Genomic DNA, 14,856 nt, shown 5'->3' on the forward strand with positions numbered 1-14,856 from the left:
AAAAAATTATTTATAAATATAATTTAAAAAATTACATGTATATTATTATGTGAGGTTGGTTGGTGGTTTGCATGATAGAGGTGTAAAGGTCTTTTCATTTTCCTTTTTATATATGCGTGGGTCCTAAGGGAAACAAAAATAAAATAAAATAATATTATTTTATGATTTTGATTTTCTTTTAAAAATTATAGTCCTTATTTAACAAGTTTTGATCTACCATAATTATATCTAGAAAATAGTTAATAGCATCATTAAAATATAATAAAAATTATTATTTTATTTTGATAAAAATAAAAATTATGGTATATTTGGTTAGGTCAAAATTTGATACAGTTTTGATTTTTTGAGTGAGTAAATTAATATTTAATTTTAAATTAAGTTTAGGTTCGGATTATATTAGGGGTACATTGGGCAAAGGTTGGGGCAAGAACAAAACTGCCTCACCCTATGATGTTACCATCCATAGTCGTAAATTAAGTAAGCCCAAACAAACGAATTCCTATTCATGTTTATTTGTTTAATTTTAGTTTATTCATTTTTATAAAAAATTTATAAATTTTTCTTTTATCTTTAAATTAGTTCAAAATCAATTTATTATTTTCGATTTTTGATTAAATAAATTCTTTTGATTTATAAGATTTTTTAAACATGGGAGGCCCTAACTCTATAAATAGACAACTTGACACATGAATGAATGAAGGAATGAATTAAGACAGAAGAATATAAAGGCATAAACTTCATATATATATAATATTTACTATTATTAGCAGTGATATGAATTCATTTATCAAAACCTTGGAAAAGGACAGCAAAAAGGAAGTTCTGACTTTCAGAAGATATTAATGTTCAGTTGCATTAAAATTTGTTTATAAATCTCATAAAGTTTTAGTTAAAAAAGATTTTAATTGTTTAAGGTTTGATTGGAATTAATTTCATAAACTTAGAAATTTTAAATTATTATTTATGTTTGTTTTTAATAATACTCATATTTTAAACATGAAATATATACTCATAATCTAATATTTGCACTCAATAATTGACTAATCGATTAAATTAAAATTTTTATATTAAAAGTATAGAGATTTTAAACCGATTGAATCTTAGTTCGATTGCCATGTGTATTATTGTTAATGTAAGAATACGTGAGTTCGAGAACGCTGATGAGATTATTTAAAAGAAATACAAAAATTTTAAAAATTTGTCAGAAAAATGTTGATAATGTTAAGAGTAAAATTTCACGCATGAAAATTAAGAGAGGTGAAATTGAAAGAGAAACTAACAAATATAGACAATACAAAGTGTGAACCTTGCCTGATTTAATCTCGGTCACGGCCAAGGTCGTCAGATATTCGGGTTGCGGAATCCAAATCCTGTGAACGAGCTGAACCGTATCTCCATCGGTGCTAATGGAAACGGCATATGAACATTGTGTGATAGCCATGTACTTGGAGAGAATTGCTCTTGTTGGAAAGGTTCAAATCCGGATCCGCTGACCGATCCAAACAATAACTCCATCAGTGCTAAGTGGGGCTTGGAATATGAACATATTATAGAGCCATGAACTATAATTGAAACAAAGGTTCCAATCCGAGTTGGTGGACCCTGCATACGAACATCGTACGGAAGCCGAATAGCTATACTTGAAATAAATTGTTCTTGTAGCAAAGGTTCCAATCGGAATCGGTGGACTGAGCCAAACCGCCTCCATCGGTTGCAATGGACTCTGCATATGAACATTGTAATGGAGAATGAAGCTTTTCTTTATTTTCATCGCCATTTTTTATAGTTGGAACATTTCCAGCATCAACATTCAAGTCTTCCTCTTCATCAGATAGGCATCTGCAGCTATCGAACTCATCCATCTCGAAAATCCGACTTGCTAATCCTTCCCTCCAAGATATTCTCAATTCGGATTGTGACACATCCTCAAATGTAGAATTCGAATTCCACAAATATCGATCGTCCAAAATTTTCTGAAACCGAGAAAGATCCATAGAATCGGAAGGTGTAGACAAGCGATCAAACTTAATACTCGAACTATTAGTATCACATATCGATAAATGGCTCTCCGGTGACAAGCTCGCCATTCGGAGATCTTCGGTTATTGAGAGTAGCTCAGATTGAAGGTGATGAGGTCTCTTGTGATCCTTTAATCTTGAACATGACAACATAACAGGTCTTTCCAAGCTTGAATCCGATTTTGGGGTTTGCATAACATTTTCACTCCCTAATGTATCTGCAGATAACGGAGAGTTTCGTCCATCGATATTATAGCCGTGTTTTTCCTCTTCTTTCGGGGGAATCAGTCCGGAATAAGGTGTGACATTTGGAGAAGACAAACAATCCAAACTTAGTCCAAACCGAGGGCCTTGAGTTGAAATAAGCATACTGTTTGTGCTCCTTTGGCTCTTTCCGGTGCCGCTATTTGTAGCATCACTTGTGTCATTGCTGAAGTTACACCAGTCAAAAGAAACACCAAGATCTAATAACGGCGATGAAGGAGAAAGACGTGTCTTATGTTCTTCGAGAAAGCCATGTGAAGAAGCAGAATGCTGGTTGTCATCCTTGTCGTGATCGTTTTCATGACAAGGAGACAAAAGCCAATGCATTGAAGCCTCAACAGGTGAAGGCAATATTGAAGCACTGAACTTGTTATCGAGTCCAGCATCACAATCTTCTTCAAAGCTGGCATCGTTAGAACCATTGCTTAAGATACCATCATCAATCGGTCCGGCTTGAGCTACAGCAAGTACACCTCTAGCCCTACATTTTCTCTTATCAGTAACCCCGGAAAGGAGATGACCTGCACCATAACAAGCAGGAGTGGTTGCCATTGCGGTAGACTGGATCTCAGGAGAAAATGAAGCTTGCAGGGGTGGTGTTATAGTGTTACTAGAGCTGGTGTTTGATTTTTCATTATTCGGTCTTGATCGAACTACAGCAAGCACACCTCTAGCCCTGCATTTTCTCCTATCTGTAACCCCGGAAATGAGATGACCGGCACCGTAACAGGCAGGCGTGGTTGCCGAGGTTGCCATGGTTGCAGTACACTGGATCTCTGGAGAAAACGAAGCCTGCAGCGGTGGTGTTTTACTTTTACTCGAGCTAGTGTTCGATTTCTCATCATCAACGAGCCTATTCTTCAAATTACCATTACCAGCAGCTAGATGATCCAATACAGAACAACTTGCAATCTTACTAGCAGCCATGGGAGTGAACCGAAGCTCCTCGGACTCCTCAGAATGCGACTCAACCACAGGATTGAAAACAGCAGGTGTCTCCGAAGTTGATGATTTGGAAGATTTGGAACTCTTAACTCGGTTTAGTTTGTTGGAAACAGATGCAGATGAAGAATTTTCCTTCGTCAAACAGAAGGGTTTGGATCGAGGGAGACGGGAAACGCGAGCAGATTTCGGGGTTTTAGTGTGACAACGGCGATTCAAAGCGGTTTTACGAGTACTACCAGTAGCAGCAGGGGAAGAAGAATAAGAACAGTGGGAGAGCAAGAACTTGAGACAACCCTTTGGTGCTTCAATGGAAACAGAAGCAAAAGATGAAAGATGACCGTTGCTGCCATGGATGATGTTTTCAACAGCTTGAGAAGCTCTTCTAGAACCCTGCTATAAGAAAGACGCCATATAAATTATTCATAATTTTCAACGAGCCATTTCCAGGATCCCACTGACTTAGCTTAGCATTATCTATTCGAACCGGAACCTTCGATTCGATTCGATTTAAGTTCCGATCTGACCTGTAGAATTCAATTCCGGCATCTATAACATTCGATTCCAATTCAACTTTTAAAAAAAAAAATCAAAATACCGCTCATTAACTACAAAATCATCTTGAAACTGAACTATTATCACATTGTAGCCTAACTTAAGGTAAAATAATCATTCTAAGAAGTGGATCGGAACTTACAGGATACCGGTGTGAACGGATATCAGACAAATGCGAAGGATTTTGTTGTTCTTGTTGTTTCTCATTCAATATCAGCTCAGATTTAGCAACATCATCTTCCTCGTAGAGACCTTTTTTCCCTCTTGCTTGAGCATGCTTCGACTATAAACGAGAAAAAAGCAAATATAAAATAGATCAATGATCTCGTCTTGCTTCATGAATCAATACAAATTTTGAAAAACAAAATTAAGCGGGGGCGGCAGCGGAGGATATACCTGAAGCAACCCAGGCGAGGGAGGAGGGAGGAACATCCTGTGACTTTGGTTGTGGTGGTGCGGCGGTGGCGCGACCGGTGGGGGAGTAGATCTGAAGAATGCGGCGGCGAAACTGTAGAGTTTACGAACTGATACAGTATTTGGGTACGGTAGGGCGGGCTAAAATTTCAAATGTTGGAACCGGTTGGTAACTGGACAACCCGTAGAAATGGAACGTTGGATTATAATATATTTTATTTAAATAAATTATTGTTTTTTAGTGTTAAAAAAATAATTATTATTTTTTGTCCCTATTTTTTAATATTATAATATTTTGCTGTCATGATGAGCCGTTGCGCTTTCTTCTAGCAATTCTCTGTCATTTGTTGAAGGGTATAATATATTATTTGGCATCTATATTTAGCTTCAATGTTTAATTTGGTATCTCAATTTTTTATCTCAACTTGATACTTAATTTTGGCTCTAATGTTCAATTTGATACCTAATCTTTTTCAAACTGATACTTCAGTTTTTTCTTGTCCCATACAAGTACCTGCGTTTGACTTCAATATTCGAATTGTTACCTGTGTTTTTCTTTTGTCTCAATTAAGTACCTATTTTTTTTACTACAGTACACGTGTCAAATATTTGTTTGTGGTTTGGGTACCAATTTGAACATTGTATCCAAACTTAGGTACCAATTTGAGACAAAAATATTTAGATGCCGAATTGAACATTCAAAACAAATATAGGTACTAAATAGTATATTAATCCCCTATTGAAAAACTAAATCCCCAAGCCAATCAGTTCAATAAAAAATTAAAATGAAAAATTGTTCATTTCATAAAACATTGGTCAAATTTTGTTATTATTCTTTTGTATTCTATATTAGTTGTGGATTTAATGGCAAATTTTAGTTAATGTACATTTTTTAATTAGTCAATTTTAAAACTCGATCTCAACTCTAAATATAATCAAATTGAGTGAGATGATATACATATTTCCAAACATAAAACATACATAAAGCTGGCCCAAACTTTCAATTTGGCAAAACCCATAATTATACAAACTAAACATCCATTTACTCTAAGCAATGCCCAAACATAAACAAAAACACAGAGTTTCAAATCAATTAAACCATTTCAGATTATTATCCAAGTTTATAACACATATAAGTACCTGAATATTTATATAACGAGAAGGGCTGATACTACTACTTCGACATCTAACCTTCCTATACTAAATCAACCAGACCCAACCAATCGACAAGGCTCCAGTTTTTTCTCCTATCGTAGTATTTAAGTGCAAAGAAACACGTCCATGCGGATTAACTATCGGTCCCTCGGATAAAAATGTGCAAGAGAACTGTAAATGCACTTAAACAACACTCTACCTTGCTTCAGTTTTAACAACCTCCCTAAGGTCCTGCTATTACTTCGAAGTCTATACACACTTTTAAGATATAAGTTCTGAGCTAAAAAGAAGCAATTCCGATACTATGCTACTGTTGGAAAAAGGCTGATCAAACCTATTTTTCTGGCTTTTAAGCAATAAGACCACTGCATGTATATGTAATTGCTTCCAAAATTTCAAGATGTGCCCTCCACGGAAGATACCTCACTTTTATTGGAGCTCAGATTGATATTGGACTGTGATTTATCACCTGATGCTGCATCGTTCTGTTTGCTTTCGTTTTTCTTTGAATTGAGAAATCGACCCCCAGATCCTCTTGCTCGTCTCAATGCATGCAAATGACGGGATTCATGCAAGTATGGCTGCAAAATTATTGCGGTGGTGAAATAATGAGTCACTGTTGCAAAACCGAATGTAAACATTTAAATGGGAAAAGAATTTTAAAAAAAAGTTAACATACTTTCCGAGACTTGATAGCTTTATTCTCTGATTCGGCTTTTGCACGAGATTGTCGACGTCGCAAGATGCCATGATATTGTTTTGCATTAACAAACACTGGCTCCTCAACTGCACCTGATGGCAAAGGAACTCCTGCTTGCTGAATACCCATCAACTGAAGATGGACCTAAAATGAAAGCAAAAATAAGCCAAACTTCAGTCCTAAACTATGCTGCCCCGACTTTACATTTTTCTAGAAATACCCATGTCTGACACATTTGAATATGGACATGGGATATTACCCTTCAGGGACCCTCTATATACCTGGAAAAACATAGAAAAAGTTGAACACAGCTGTGTAAAACACATACCCACATAGGTTGACCACCACAGGGCTGCGGAGGATATGGTTGAGCATCATAGGGAGCAAATATGCTTCTATAATATGGATCCGGATAAGGGTAAGTAGCCGGTGCCTTCAATGTCATAAGCCAAGGAAACAAATAAACTTATCAGAGATCTGTAACAAAATCGGGTCAGAGGGTCAACTGATTGGACCTCCGCCAGTGTTAAAAAAATCAGATTGGAGGTCAAACCACCAGTTTGATATTTATTTTTAAATGTTTTAACACTAATTTAACGTAAAATAGATGAACAGTGCAAACATGCTTCAAAGGCAAAGCAAAAATGAAAATAAATGTTGATGCTAAAAATGATTTTACTCTGAAGATGGTACCGCAGCATGTTGAGATGTCATGTATGGGATATTTCGGGTTGTGATGGCAGAGGGAGAAAGTCCTGTTGCAGGAGATGACGACTGGTTGTGGGGTTCTAAGTGTTTTTTCTGTTCACCAACTTCGTTATCATCTGGCAGGAGTAAATTAGTTAAAATCAAAACCATAATAAGAGAGCACTCCAAATGAAGAGCAGCCACCAATCAATGTCCATAAAAGGAAACAATTTGGACAACTAAGATAGAAAGCATTGGAGGCACAAAAAAAACAATAACGTCAACAAACCCCTCCAAATGGCTCGGTATTGCATGCGTGTAACATAGCGACACAAGGAGCCCTCCCAATAAATGGGATAACAATGAGCAGTTAATTCAAATTTCAAAATGAAGAGCATTAACAGAACAAGGTCAATAAAATGAAAGCGCAGAGACAAATAAGATACAATGCTTCCAGGCACAAATTAAGACTTATGTTGCTCCAACTCTTCATTTTTCTCAACATTCTCGATTCTGGCACATTTCTGGACATACATGAAAATATCTTCAAATAAACTAAACACACCTTTGTCGTTCTCGAATTCACACCTAAGTTGGACTAACATGGATTATTACAACAAAATCAAACCATGCAGCCTAAATCATACCCACTAAATGACCCCAGTACGTGTCTTCATTGCACGGGAAAACCCTCAGTAAGAGATACCATCAATAAATGAAATAGCAATGAGGAAAAACACAGGAATTCAACAAGCTGGAAACCAAAAGGTCCTTTCAATCCCATTATTTAAATATCATTTTTCTTACCTCGATTGAACACCGGGAAATAAAAATTAAAACAAGCAAATTCGAAAATGAAGAAGGCCACAAAAATATTCAAAATTTTATCCAATCGCAAAGTTCTTAAGAACATGACCATAGTGGAACCATAAAACATGAAGTTGACAAAACATATGACAAAAAAAATACCATAAAGATCATGCACAGAGGAAGTCATGACGCTGTTGTGACCAGAGGATCTGCAAACTCAAATCTGGCAGAACAACCAACAGAAGCAAAGTTAAGGCAGTATAAAGAATCAGAGCACATTCATCAAACAATTTAGATTTTAATCCAAGTCTGTATTCGTACTTTTTGGAGCTTCTCTTGGCATCTTTTAGATTCAAAGCAATTTTCATTAAGTTTTGGCAATCAAAAGTTTTTACAAAATACAAGCATGCAATGAAAACAATATGAGCTTGCTTCAGAGAGCATTACTATACCCAATATCTCTTCCTTAAATAGAAGTAGTGTTAGGATCGTCCCGATTAAGCAACGAACAAGTAAAAATAGTAGAAGAAATTGAGAAGATGAACACACAAATTTAACGTGGAAAAACCCCTCAAAAGAGGATAAAAAACCACGGGCAAAGATAAATTTACTATAATGGCAAAAGAATGAAAAGTACAAAAGATGGAGATAAAAACTAAACCCCGAAAACCCGAAAAACAAAGAACCCTCAAACGTAAACACAAAATTCTCTGAATGTGTTATGAGTTCTAATCTAATGGGTGTCTCATAATTCTAAGATTGTAAAGGAGCCTATTTATAGGCTAAATTAGTAAGTCAAATAAACTATACTAATAAATGCTAAATATATTATACTAATAAATACTAAATCTTCTAGAAAGAAAATATATTTTTGTTTAACTTGACTTGCAAGCAATCTCTTAGAATTTGGGTCACACAATTCTAACAATTTCCAACTTGACACAAATTCTTTCAATGTCATCTTTGCCAAAACCCGCCACGGGCCTATCTTGAACTATGCAGGGAATTAACTGAGTCGAATCTATGCTTAGAAGGTGGAAGACTTCTAGCCTTCGACTTGTGCACTGCCAAATCAAAACTAACCCGGGTCTGATTTTCACGAATACAGTGCCCTAACTTTTCAAAACCTGCATCCAAAAGAGAACCTCTCTTCAACGAAACGGTCATACCTTTTTCCCTCCTATGACCAAGTTGCCTCCGCTTCAAATGAGTTGACTTTGACTCCGTAACGGACGAGGGACGTCCGATTTCACCGGTCACTGTAGAACCTTCCAGAATATAAAGACTGCCGGTTCTTTTACCTTTTAACAAAACGAGAGCTCCACGAGATACTTTAATGTCGCTCGACTCGATGTTGATTCTGCATCCTTTCAAGTCTAAAATACTCAAGGAGATGAGATTCTTTCGTAAATCAGGTACATACCTGACATCTGAGAGTGTCCTAATCGTCCCATCGTGTATCCTAATTTTAACAGTACTAATACCAATTATTTTACTAGATGAATCGTTTCCCATGTGCACAACTCCACCTTCAACTGAACTGTATGTGGAGAACCATTCTCTATTGGGACACATGTGGAAAGAACATCCTGAATCTAGGATCCACTCAGACGTAAGCTTGGAGTTATCGCTCGTTGATACTAACAAGAAATCATCACCGCCTTCATCGACCAAATTAGCACCAACTACATCTTCCTCGTTACTCTCAGCAGCTCTTTTATTTCGCAGTTTATAACAATCTGCTTTGACGTGACCTAACTTTTTGCAATAGCGACACCTTTTGTCTCGTTTCTTTGATGCTACCAAAACGGAAGCTTGTCTATCTGCTTTGCTATTCAAATCAAACTCATTGTCGAGTTTGTCTCTACTCAACAAATGACCCTTCACATCTTCGAACGAGAGTTTGTCTCTGCCATAAATCAGGGTCTCCCTTAAAGACTTATATGAATAGGGTAAAGAGCACAATAATAGCATAGCTTGATCTTCATCGTCAATATGAACCTCAACGTTCTTTAAATCATTTAAAAGAGTAATGAATTGACTGATGTGATCTTTAAGAAGCTCATCTTCGTTCATGCGAAACGTAAATAGACGTTGTTTCAACACTAAACGGTTAGCCAGAGACTTAGTCGCATAAAGAGTTTCTAACCTTTTCCACAAGGCGAATGAGGTCTTCTCCATCAATACCTCCTGCAATACTATATTCGCGAGGCACAACTGGATTGCAGACAAGGCCTTTTCATCAAGCTCTTCCTATTCTGTTTGATTTAGATTCTCAGGCTTTTTCCCTGTAACAACCTTTTTCAAGCCATTTTGAACTAGAATTGCCATCATCCGAACTTGCCACAGATTGAAATTTGTCTCACCATCGAACTTCTCAATTTCAAACCTTATTGCTGCCATCTCTGACCGGGCTGATCTATGAAAGTTAAACTAGCTCTGATGCCACTTGTTAGGATCGTCTCGATTAAGCAACGAACAAGTAAAAATAGTAGAAGAAATTGAGAAGATGAACACACAAATTTAACGTGGAAAAACCCCTCAAAAGAGGATAAAAAACCACAGGCAAAGATAAATTTACTATAATGGCAAAAGAATGAAGAGTACAAAAGATGGAGATAAAAACTAAACCCCGAAAACCCGAAAAACAAAGAACCCTCAAACGTAAACACAAAATTCTCTGAATGTGTTATGAGTTCTAATCTAATGGGTGTCTCATAATTCTAAGATTGTAAAAGAGCCTATTTATAGGCTAAATTAGTAAGTCAAATAAACTATACTAATAAATGCTAAATATATTATACGAATAAATACTAAATCTTCTAGAAAGAAAATATATTTTTGTTTAACTTGACTTGCAAGCAATCTCTTAGAATTTGGGTCACACAATTCTAACAAGTAGTCAATTAGGCATTGTTTGATTGTTACTTCTACTATTTCCCTCAATAAACATAAGTTGTTGATTAGGCATTTTTTTATTGTAACTTTTACTATTTGCCTTTTGCTTCATAAAAAAATTACTGAAAAGAAAAAGAAATTTCATGATTAATTAAAAATGAAATCTCACTAAAATGCACATGTTTTTATTTTCTAAAATATTACACACTTTGATTTTAGATTATTCAGAAAGATTTATTTTCTTTAGCATCCAAACACACTTCTAAGTTTTGCTTCCCAAAGGAATAAAGCAAAAGTAACACCAAAGAGTATCTTAGTGAAGTGGTAATTATTACAAATCCTAACAGAAAAATAGTCCAAATTCAAGATAATTAAACCTACAAGTGTAAACTAAATTTATAGAATACGTGATTGAAACATCCCATGAAATTGGTAATTATTGCAATTGGATCATTGCACCTAAAAATGTTTCAAGCAAAATGAGTAAACAAATAAACTCAAGCTCTTCTTTCTTTTTTTGCTTGTTCTTTTACCACAAGCTACAAATTCATACAATGTCCGATGCATATTTGGATACAAGTAGGTATGACATTCCAAAAGATCCTCCAGGTACATAGAAAAAAGTTAAACATACCCATGTCCGACACCTACACCAATGTCCTGAGTAACATGAATCATATCAACTTCAATTTAGATACTCACTGTTAACTGAATTAAAACCTAAAACTGAAAAAAAAAAAGAATTAAAGTGGCTTGGAAAAATTTCCCTCTATCATTCCCTTCCAAACTTTTAAGTTTTAAACCATTCTCTTAGTTAAGTGCCTAATTGCACCGACAGAATGATATGATCACCATGAATTTAAATGAATTTTCTTAAAAAAAACAAAAAAAAAACTAGTCCAATGAGCAATATACAAAACGATTGCTGAGAAAATTAAATAAATTTAACTGGAAAAAATTCAGAGACCCCGATTAAATTTAGTAAATTAACTCATGTAAAACAAAATCAACTCAATTAAACAACAGATTTGACTCCTGAAATTAAATGAAAGAAAGAACATAAAAAAAAGCTCAAAATTAATGTTATTTTGAAAAGGAATCATTCTTTCACTTAATATTCTTCATGGGAAATTAAAAAAAAAACGATGCGGAAAATCCCATATATCACAGTTTTTTTTACACTTCCACAACATCCAAACGAAATAGGAAATTGAAGTGCCAGAAGAGAAAAAACTTTAATAATTCTCTTTTGCTCGAATTTTAGAAGATTTGAGAAAGATACAATTAAAAAAAATAAATTAACAAATGATAGTTTATGGATAAATTCTCTATACCTCCAAAAAGGAAACAGCATAAATTTTAATTTGAAAAAGAAAGCAAAACTACAACAACTAGGGTTCATCGACAATCGAAATTTTACCTTAAATAGAGGTGACCGAAATTCTGTACAGCAGAGAGCTGTTTGATTTACATTTCTTTCCGTTTGCCGGAAGATGGAACAACAAATCTCTGCGTATATATGTGTGTTTGGAAACAGAGAAAACGACAAATCAAAGAAAAGGAAAATGAAAATCCAGCAGCACTGAAAATTAAAAAATTTACTAAATTAATGTTTTGAGTTGCGGTTCAAAAATTATTTTTCATTTATTTTATTCGAGCTCATTTTTGTAACTTAGAAATCCGAATTACTCGTCATTAGCTATTAAAATATATTTTATATAAATTTTATAATTATATTTATTGAAATTAAATTAATAAATCATAATTCAATTGTTGTTAACATAATAGAACATAAATTTGAATACATTGAAGTATATTATTCTTACGTAATTTTAAGCCTTCTATAAAAAGAATAAATATAATAAGTTAAAATAAATAAATTTGATGGTAAATTTAATAAAAGTATAATTATTAAAAATATTTTTGTTGTGACGTTGATCATACACGTGGTATGCGGGAAAAAGGATAGGGTACATTCGGTTTCACGAAGGTTCAAGTCTATAGTGGAATACATTGGTTAAATTCTATTATTAGTCTTTGTACTATATGTAAGTTATCGATTTAGTCACTATCCTTTAATTTGATATTTTTTGCCTTTGTATTTTTCAAAATTTAAATTTCCAGTCCTGACCAAATGTTAGTTATTAAATTTATTAAGTTGAATTCTGCTCTCTTTCAAAATATGATGCGGCAAACATATTATCACATGTGTACTCTAATATTAGTTTGTAATTTTCAAACATTATTCAAAAAAAATAGTTGATGGGCTTAATTGTTACCATTTTCATCAAGACTTAAATTTTGATATTTGGAAAAGTATAGAGACTAAAAATGATCAAATTAAATAATATTGACTAAATCTACAATTTTACGCATAGTACAAGATTAATAACAAAATTACTGCTATTATTCGGTCAAGATTGTATTTCAAAAGAAAAAAATACAAGGCCTAAATTTGACTAATTCAAAATGTAAAAGGACTGACTAGCAGCATCATTTTATGTATAATGAATTGTATAAATGATATTTTTTTCATAAAGTTAATCTACCATTAATTATATTTTCTGATAAATATCAAATTTATACATAATGTTTGATCTAATATGTACTTTGATACGTAAATTTTGATTTGGTGTAAATTTACACGTGAAATTTAAATTGTTGTTCATATTGAAATATTATGATTGTTTGTATGTAATATATCAACTTAAAATAGTGTTAATTCAATAATGTTGTTAATGATTTATGAAAAATCGCACAAAATCAAATTTCATATATAAAATTACATTCTATCAAAGTTCATTTATAGTGTTGATATTTTTAAATGTGAGTTTAAAAAAAATCCCTTGATTGTAGAAAATTAGTCATGAAGCAAGTTAAAAATTAATGTTCATCTTTACAAAGATTGTAATTCTAAAAATAAAAAATTATATAAATAGATTGATCAAATATCTATTGTGTTAGTTGATTTTCTGAGAATTGACTTTTTGATAGCTTTAAAATTTTTATTCAAAATAGATTCCAAAAAAAATTGGAATTAAATTATATAAAGAGTAAAGCTTATTCAACATTGTTTTATCATTTACAATATTCAAATCTAATATATTATTTGTGGAACATCCAACTCTTTACAACTCTACCTTATATTTGGTTTTTAACCCAAAAATCCAATTACTGTCCACGTTATAATTTTGAGATAGATCAATATTTAGTTTTTTAAATTTAACAACTTTTTTTTATTATGGTTTTTATTTTTTTTATCCGCATTAATCTTGAAATTTGGTAACTTTGTTCAATTGATCCCTAAACTTTAATTTTATTAATGTATGATGCAGTAACACCTTAATGAAATTAAAGTTCAGTAATCAAATTGGAAAAAAAATTTGCCAAATTCTAAGATTAATATGGACAAAAAAGTTGAGAGACCAAATTAAAACAATTCTAAATTTAAGGACTAAATATTATTTTATCCCTATAAATTTCAACCAAAAGAGGTTCGGGCAGTGAAGGTGCTGACCAGGGAGACAGGTGAGCAAATCCGAGCCAAGAAATACGTGGGGATAAGCCAACAAGGTGCCACTGCAGGTGACCGTTGCCCGTTGATAGCTTGATAGTTAAAACTTGAAGCTGAAAAAGGGATCAGTTACACGCGAGTCCAGGGAAAGGGGATTCCATAATTGGCTGGCCCTCATTTGAAATATAGTTTACTTTTGAATTTCAATATTCAAAACTCGAGTTTAACTCATCTAAATTTATTTAAAATTTATAATATTTTATTATTTATGTATGATGTAATTCATAGTAGATAAAAAATATATTAACTTCTTTACATGATTGTAATTGATATATATTTATATGCATATGTAAAATATAATTTATTAAGAAATTCAAATTTTAAGTATATATATAAACAAATCAACGAAAGGCATGAAGCAAAACTTTTTTTTGGAGGAGTCTGATATCAATTATGAAAGTTAAAAATGTATGTTTTTCAGTGAAATTTTACAATTTTTTAAGGAATTAAAAAATGTGAAATTGAATTTTAAATTTTAGGAGGGACTAAAATATAATTTTATCATTAAATTAATTAAAAATTTTGTAAATTTTAAAGAATTAAAGGGTTTTTTTTTCATTTTGGGGGTTAACTATACCCTTTTTAGTACTAGTATTAATATCAAAACAAAAATGACACGTTCATTGATACGACATTAACTAAATTAATTTAAATATCCTTAAATTACATGAGAATATATTTTAAAGACATATTTTTACTTTACATTTCAACCAAAAAAAAAATGAGTAATAAAGCTTTTGATGACACTATTATCATTTAAATGTTTGTTCTTATAGAGTTCATAGGCATTTGCTTTAATGAGATATGAACTATACCTATTCAAAGATCTAATTATCCTT

At 33.0% G+C, this 14,856-nt stretch overlaps 2 protein-coding genes across 4 annotated transcripts; both read right to left on the minus strand.

Moving 5' to 3' along the window:
- Positions 1-1,093: 1,093 nt before the first annotated feature.
- LOC107930315 (uncharacterized) lies at positions 1,094-4,378 on the minus strand. 2 transcript variants are annotated; one of them, XM_016861943.2, is made up of 3 exons: positions 4,176-4,378; positions 3,922-4,062; positions 1,094-3,617 (listed from the first exon to the last, which is right to left on the minus strand). In XM_016861943.2, the coding sequence occupies exons 1-3, from the start codon at positions 4,209-4,211 to the stop codon at positions 1,635-1,637; spliced, it is 2,160 nt and encodes a 719-aa protein (XP_016717432.1). In that variant the 5' UTR covers positions 4,212-4,378; the 3' UTR covers positions 1,094-1,634. The 2 variants fall into 2 exon arrangements, with proteins under 2 accessions (XP_016717432.1, XP_016717431.1); XM_016861942.2 differs by having other exon boundaries at positions 1,094-3,620; positions 4,176-4,372.
- An 897-nt stretch (positions 4,379-5,275) lies between these two features.
- On the minus strand, positions 5,276-12,134 carry LOC107930306 (nuclear transcription factor Y subunit A-7). 2 transcript variants are annotated; one of them, XM_016861930.2, is made up of 7 exons: positions 11,864-12,073; positions 11,078-11,103; positions 7,705-7,768; positions 6,742-6,872; positions 6,377-6,481; positions 6,028-6,192; positions 5,276-5,929 (listed from the first exon to the last, which is right to left on the minus strand). In XM_016861930.2, the coding sequence occupies exons 3-7, from the start codon at positions 7,730-7,732 to the stop codon at positions 5,744-5,746; spliced, it is 615 nt and encodes a 204-aa protein (XP_016717419.1). In that variant the 5' UTR covers positions 7,733-7,768; positions 11,078-11,103; positions 11,864-12,073; the 3' UTR covers positions 5,276-5,743. The 2 variants fall into 2 exon arrangements, with proteins under 2 accessions (XP_016717419.1, XP_016717418.1); XM_016861929.2 differs by lacking the exon at positions 11,078-11,103 and having other exon boundaries at positions 11,864-12,134.
- Positions 12,135-14,856: the final 2,722 nt, after the last annotated feature.

The sequence above is a fragment of the Gossypium hirsutum genome, chromosome D10, assembly GCF_007990345.1.
Source record: "Gossypium hirsutum isolate 1008001.06 chromosome D10, Gossypium_hirsutum_v2.1, whole genome shotgun sequence".
Lineage (NCBI taxonomy): Eukaryota > Viridiplantae > Streptophyta > Magnoliopsida > Malvales > Malvaceae > Gossypium > Gossypium hirsutum.

Bases quoted from the DNA above. Each gene is read 5' to 3' on its own strand.
- LOC107930306 (XM_016861929.2), bottom strand. From the start codon at position 7,732: ATGACTTCCTCTGTGCATGATCTTTATG. The intron at 6,482-6,741 runs GTACCATCTTCA...ATGACATTGAAG, and splicing joins TGACATCTCAACATGCTGCG to GCACCGGCTACTTACCCTTA. The intron at 5,930-6,027 runs GTATGTTAACTT...ATAATTTTGCAG, and splicing joins AAGCTATCAAGTCTCGGAAA to CCATACTTGCATGAATCCCG.
- LOC107930315 (XM_016861942.2), bottom strand. From the start codon at position 4,211: ATGTTCCTCCCTCCTCCCTCGCCTGGGTTGCTTCAG. The intron at 4,063-4,175 runs GTATATCCTCCG...TCTCGTTTATAG, and splicing joins CCTCGCCTGGGTTGCTTCAG to TCGAAGCATGCTCAAGCAAG. The intron at 3,621-3,921 runs GTAAGTTCCGAT...TCTTTCTTATAG, and splicing joins TCCGTTCACACCGGTATCCT to CAGGGTTCTAGAAGAGCTTC.